At 55.9% G+C, this 6,006-nt stretch overlaps 1 protein-coding gene across 1 annotated transcript; it reads right to left on the bottom strand.

Moving 5' to 3' along the window:
- Nucleotides 1-969: 969 nt before the first annotated feature.
- On the bottom strand, nucleotides 970-3,759 carry CHRM4 (cholinergic receptor muscarinic 4). The gene has a single exon (XM_078597103.1). It carries the CDS (start codon nucleotides 3,694-3,696, stop codon nucleotides 2,026-2,028), a length of 1,671 nt encoding a protein of 556 aa, XP_078453229.1. The 5' UTR covers nucleotides 3,697-3,759; the 3' UTR covers nucleotides 970-2,025.
- Nucleotides 3,760-6,006: the final 2,247 nt, after the last annotated feature.

The following is a 6,006-nucleotide window of genomic DNA, read 5'->3' as shown; positions in this document are numbered from 1 at the left end:
CGGTTTGACAGCCAACTGTTGAGAGCTTTCATGCGGGAATCGAGAGCCTCTCTCTCTCTCTTTGGGGGTATTGTGCCGTGAGCGATCTCCTACGGATTTGCGTTGGGATGAGGTTTGTTGATGGTGGATGCTGGCAAAGTTGCTGGACTGCCTCGGTGTTTTGAATCCGCAATTGATTTCGGAAGCAAGCGCGCGCACTGCCTCGCATCGCTGGCCAGTGTCGAGTAGGATTGTAGGTGTACCATGATTTGGAGCGGTGTATACGCCGCAGCATCCGTGTGTTTTATCTGAGGAGCGGTAGTGCAGCAGCTAGCACGCTGCGTGACAAATCTGGGGACACACGTTTGATTCCCGCTCACGGCCAACACTAGTGACGATTATCTGAACCGGTCCCGGGCCTCCCCTAGGTCGACTCGGCCTCAAACGAGTACCTGCTGCGTTGCTTTAAACATCGCCACCTGGGGAGACGAAGACGGCCGGGCGTGGTTGCTGGCCACCCACCCCCCTCGTGCTACTCTAACTGCGCTTACCCCCACAGTCTGTTCAGGCTATACGGGGGATCTTTGTATTCGTGAGTGGATGGACCTCCTCTTACACTGATTGAGGTGACCGTATCGTGGGTGGGGGGGGTATTGCCTGAGCAATGCCTGCACGGGGCGCCAGCGGCTAGACAAAGACGACGTCGCCGCCGCTATCCGTCCACCCCGGCTCGCCCCCCGCTGGGAGTGTGTGGAGGCCGCTTCGGCTCCGTGTCAATGAGGCCCCGTGCAATTTGCCGGTGGCCGGGGACTGGGGGGGGGGGGGATTCTTCCGAAGTAATTGTGGCAATTTTTGGCCTAAAAATTCGATTGCGTGACGCAGTCGCAAGGTAATGACCTCCTTTGACGCTACCATCACTGGCGTGGGGGGGGGGGGGGGTGGCGTGGGGGAGAGGGGGGGGAGCCTTGATATTGCGCGCTATGCATCGAGACGCTGGAACGCCGTCTCTTCAAAGATGCAACGACGCAAGGCCAATCTCGGGCTTGGGTTGTTTAATGGCGATGCTCCTCGTCGCGACAGCCTCGTGGGAGCGTTGCGGTGGCCCCACAAAACCTAGGATTGGGAGACGAGAGAGCTAATGAGCCTTGCCACTTGCAACAAAAAATAAACACCGAACCTCTGTTGGGCTAATTTGTGTTCTTGAGCGTTTGCCTAATAAATCTCGAAGGCGGTGTGACGGTTGCTATTCCTCCAAAATAACAGATCAGACGCGCGCACGGTGTGTGTGTTGGTGTGTGTCTTGGTCACCCACCCCCTCGTGTACCGTGCCGGCCTTCATAGGTGCTCGCTAGCCAGCATGCGTCTCGTAAGACAGGAGATCTATGCTTTTTTTGTTTCGTCTTCGCGAGCACGTAATGCATGGTAGACTATCATCAGTTGATGCAGTTGAGAGTTGATTTTCTGTTTACGTTTTGTAAGGATGCACGTGAATGTGGAGCATGGTGATGATGATGCACTCGAACTGAAACGAGCAATCGTGTCTGACCGTTTTAACGAATAGCCGCCCCTGCCCATCCACGTCAACAGTTCCTTGTTGAAATATATAACGTAAGCACTCTATAGATATTTAAATATATAAACGCCTTGTAATTAAACACATCACCAAGTGTGATACACTTGATTGCACGTTCAGCTGAGGAATCTTTTGATATGAACAAAAATAGATAGTTTTTTTTTCCTGCCGCGCGCACACACTTCGCGTGATATATATTGCACGTCAATTATTTTTTGTTTCTCTCCGACTTGCCCTACGTAGAAAAAAATCTGCCTTTTTTCTTTTTTTTTTAGTACCGGTAACACCACCCACACACACGAGATACTGAAGCGCTCTTGATATGTTTTCGAATATGAGCAACACTTGCGGCATGATACGAAAGGGGAGAGGGGGATTGGGTAAGAAGAGAAAAAGAGAAGGAGAGAGATGGGGGGGGGGGGGCCTCGCTCCAGATTGAATCTCTCGCCAGCGATCCTCGCGTCCCCCCCTCCTCATCTGGCCTGCCCGATGTTTTTGTACTGACACAGCAACAGGTGCTTGAACGTCTTCTTGAAAGTGGCGTTGCAGAGCGCGTAGCACGCCGGGTTGATGGTGCTGTTGATGTAGCACAACCAGTAGCCGATTATCCAGACGGTGTTGGGCACGCACGAGCCGCAGAACGTGTTTATGAGCACCATCACGTTGTAGGGCGTCCACGTGATGATGAAGGCCAGCAGGATGGCGAAGATGGTCCGCGTCACCTTCTTCTCGCGCGCCGCCGCCTGCCTCCGCTTGCGCACCTGACTCCTGGCGATGTTGGCGAACTTCCTCGCCACGGGCGGCGCCGCCGCCGCCGCCGCCGCCGCTGCGGCCGCCACCGTCACCTTCTGTTTGCTCTCGGCGGACTTGGCGGCCTCTTCGGCCGCCTTCGAATCGCCGTCTCCTGCGCTGCCACTGCCGCCTCCTTCTCCTCCAACGCCGTCGGCTTGCACCAGCTGCACCTGCGTGGAGCAGCCGTCGACACCCTCTGCTTTCGTGACGACTTTTACTTTGGTCGCCTTCGACGGAGATGGCTTTCTGAGCGGTTTTGCGCCGCTGCAGTTGGGCTGCTGCTGCTGCTGCTGCTGCTGCACATCGTTCCCCAGCTCGTCCTTGTGGTGAGAGGGCACGACGCTCAGGGACGTCGACTCGTTGGAGAGGTCCTTCTCCAACTCCGCGCCCTTGTCGCCCTCGTTGTTGCACTCGACCGTCCCGTTCTTGAACTTCCCCTGCTCGGCACGGACGCTGCTGGCGTTGTTCATCGCGGCTGCGGTGGCGGCGGCGGCGGCGGCGGCGGCGGCTGCTGCGGCGACGTTAGCGACGTTAGCGGCGTTGGCAGTGGCGGTGGGCTCGCCGTTGCTTTTGCGGAACAACCTGCACTTGGTGAAGATGGCGAACCTGGGCTGCCGCTCTTTCTTGTTCTCTCTCTTGTGCTCCCTCCTCACGCGGCTCTTGCTAGCGTACGAGATGTGAATGTACAGCACTGTCATGATGACCACGGGCAGGTAGAAGGCCGCGATGGCCGTGCCAAAGGTCACCACGGGGTTCGAGAGGAACTGAATGGAGCACTCCTTCTCCGGCACCGTCCTCTTGCCCACGATGAACTGCCAGAACAGAATAGCCGGCGCCCACAGGATGAACGAGAGGATCCACGCCGCGGCGATCATGAGCCCGGCCATTTTTGTCGTCCTCCTGGCCGGGTATGACAATGGTTTGGTCACGCAGAAGTAGCGGTCGAAGCTGATGATGAGCAGGTTCATGACGGACGCGTTGCTCACCACGTAATCCAGAGCGAGCCACAGGTCGCACACGACCGCGCCGAGCGGCCACTCGCCCACGATGATGTACATGGTGTAGAGGTTCATGGAAAACGCGCCGATGAAAAAGTCCGCGCATGCCAGGCTGAAGAGGAAGTAATTGTTGACCGTCTTGAGCTGCCTGTTCACCTTGATGGAGAGCATCACCAGGATGTTGCCCACCACCGTGACGAGGCTCAGCGAGCCGGCCACTATGGCGATGAGCACCTCCTCCACGGTCTTGTTGAAGTTGCTGCTGCTGCTGCTGCTGTAGGCGGCGTCGCCGTTCGGCGAGGTCGCGTTGGTCGAATTCGCGTCCGATGCGTTGTGGAGCGCGTCGCTGTCCATGGTGCTGACAGAGCTCCTTTGAGCCCCGGGCAAGCGCCGTGGGTTGAGTACAATGGACTCCGATGACCCTAGGCAAGCCAGTACAAATGACAGCAAGGACAAAGATCTCCCGGTTTGGCCTTTAACGGAATGCCGGGGCAAGTGATGTTACCGAGCACACACGTGGACACACACGCGCGCGCGCACGAGCACATTCAGATATACAAATACACACACACACACAACAAAGACGAACATCCCCACGATAGCTTGAACAGACTGTTGGGGCACGTGCTGTTCGCGAACACTAATTTTGTCCAGCACAGCCCACGAGGGGATGGTGTGGCTAAATACTACACCTTGTCGCCTTTGTCTTCCCAGTGCTGGCGCTTACAAACCACACCACGTAGTCATTTCGGGCTGAGTTAATCTAGGGGAGGCCCAGCTCCGGTTTAGATATGCGGCACTGATGTTGACTGAGCGGACATCGCACCCGGGTCGCCTAGTTAGTAGCGCAGTGCGCTAACCACTACACTACCGCTCCCCAGACACACATACGCACGCACGCGCTCGCACACGTACAGATACGCAGACCGATAGAGCGACACATGCATACAATTCAAAGATGCACATTCACACAGCGACAGTGACACGCACATTTGCAGATTTATTTAGATTCTCACAGGCGCATACGCACGCACACACGAGATGCCGTGTTTAAACGTATACAGTAGACTGCCGTTTGCAAAACACACTCGTTAAACAAACGCCAGCACTCCGCGCGAGAAGGTGGTGTGGCTGGTGCAACGGTCGGCGGCTGCTTTTGTGATGTTCACACGCGCGCACCAAGTACTCGTTTTAGCGCCGAAACGACCTGGGGGGGAGAAGGTTGGGTGGGTGGTGATTGGGAGGGTGGAGGTGCTGGGGGTGGGGGGCAGTGGGAGGTGGTGGGGGGGGGGACAGTGGGAGGTGGTGGGGGGGGGTCCCACAATGGGGAGGGTCCCAGAAAAAACTTCTTAAGATGCCCCTTGCCACTGATGCCGTTCCCGGGAACGTGAATGTCACTGTGCACAAACTATGTCCCTAATCCACAGCACGACGGCCCTAACTCAAATCTTGTCTTTTTTATACTGACAGAAAACTTCAAGAATGCTCGGGTATCACGGATTTTTTTTAATTACCCGTATTATAAATAGGTGAAATAATATATTAATACAATTGATCCGAGCCTGCATATTGAACGGGGGGGGGGGGGGTGGTTGGAACGGTGGCGCAGCAATCGGCGGTAATGCGCCCAATGAAGCCGGTCACGCGCGAGTTCGATTCCCGACCACGGCTATCGTCAAGTCTCCACCGATATCTAAACACGTCTTGTTGTGGGTCACCCCCCCCCCCCCTTTCTCAACCACGCACTGACCACCGTGGTGAAGTATGATCGAACCATCTCCTACGCTCCCACCACACACCACTCCACGACTAACACGGTGTGGGGAGGGCATTCGCCCAGCAGATTGACTTAAAGGAGCTGCACATCACCATCATCATATTAGCAATTACCACTTTAGACAGCGACGTACTGTTACCATTTACGACGGTTTCCGCCTAAACAATGAGCAAACAACTACAGAACGGTACTTTATATTTCCATGAAACGCCTCCTTCGATAATTGACACGTTCTCTTCAGTTGCTTACATTTGATGAATGCGCAATAGTATCGATCTCGTGCTCCCGTTAGATTGACGCTGCTTACAGCAAATCGGTTTCTCCTCGTGGCGAGGCATTAACGAGCTGGGGGGGAGGGGAGGGGGAAAGTCGTTAATCACCCTAATGTACAGACCCTCACACACTTTGCAAGTCACCATCGATCAATAGCCAATGGGATCCACCCACCCATCCCACCTATCCCACCTACCCCCGCGCAGAGAGAGGTCCCACCCAGATCTCCATGCGGGGGTCTACCCAGGTCCGGCTCGACCTTGGTAGCTGCTGCTCCGAGTCTCCCGCCACACAAAACAAAAACCCCCTCCCCCGTATAGCCTCACAGACGTTGCTTATTTTGTGGCAAGCGCTGTTAGCGAGTAGCACCTAATGAAGGCCGGCACGGCACACGAAGAGGCGGCGAGTGGCCAGCCCCACGCCCGGCCGCCTTCGTCTCCCTCGTTGCGATGTTTACACCACCGCACCAGGGACTCATTCGAGGCCGATTCGATATAGGGGGAAGCCGAGGATCGGATCAAATAATCGTCACCTGGTGTTTGCTGGCCATGAGCGGGAATCGAACTCGGGTCGCTGGGTTCATAGCGCAGAAGCGATCACCGCTACACGACCGC

This window comes from Lampetra planeri, chromosome 8 (genome assembly GCF_965212315.1).
Source record: "Lampetra planeri chromosome 8, kcLamPlan1.2.h2, whole genome shotgun sequence".
Taxonomy (NCBI): domain Eukaryota; kingdom Metazoa; phylum Chordata; class Hyperoartia; order Petromyzontiformes; family Petromyzontidae; genus Lampetra; species Lampetra planeri.
The sequence above is the reverse complement of the archived record's forward strand: the minus strand, read 5'-3'. Positions and strand labels throughout refer to the sequence as shown.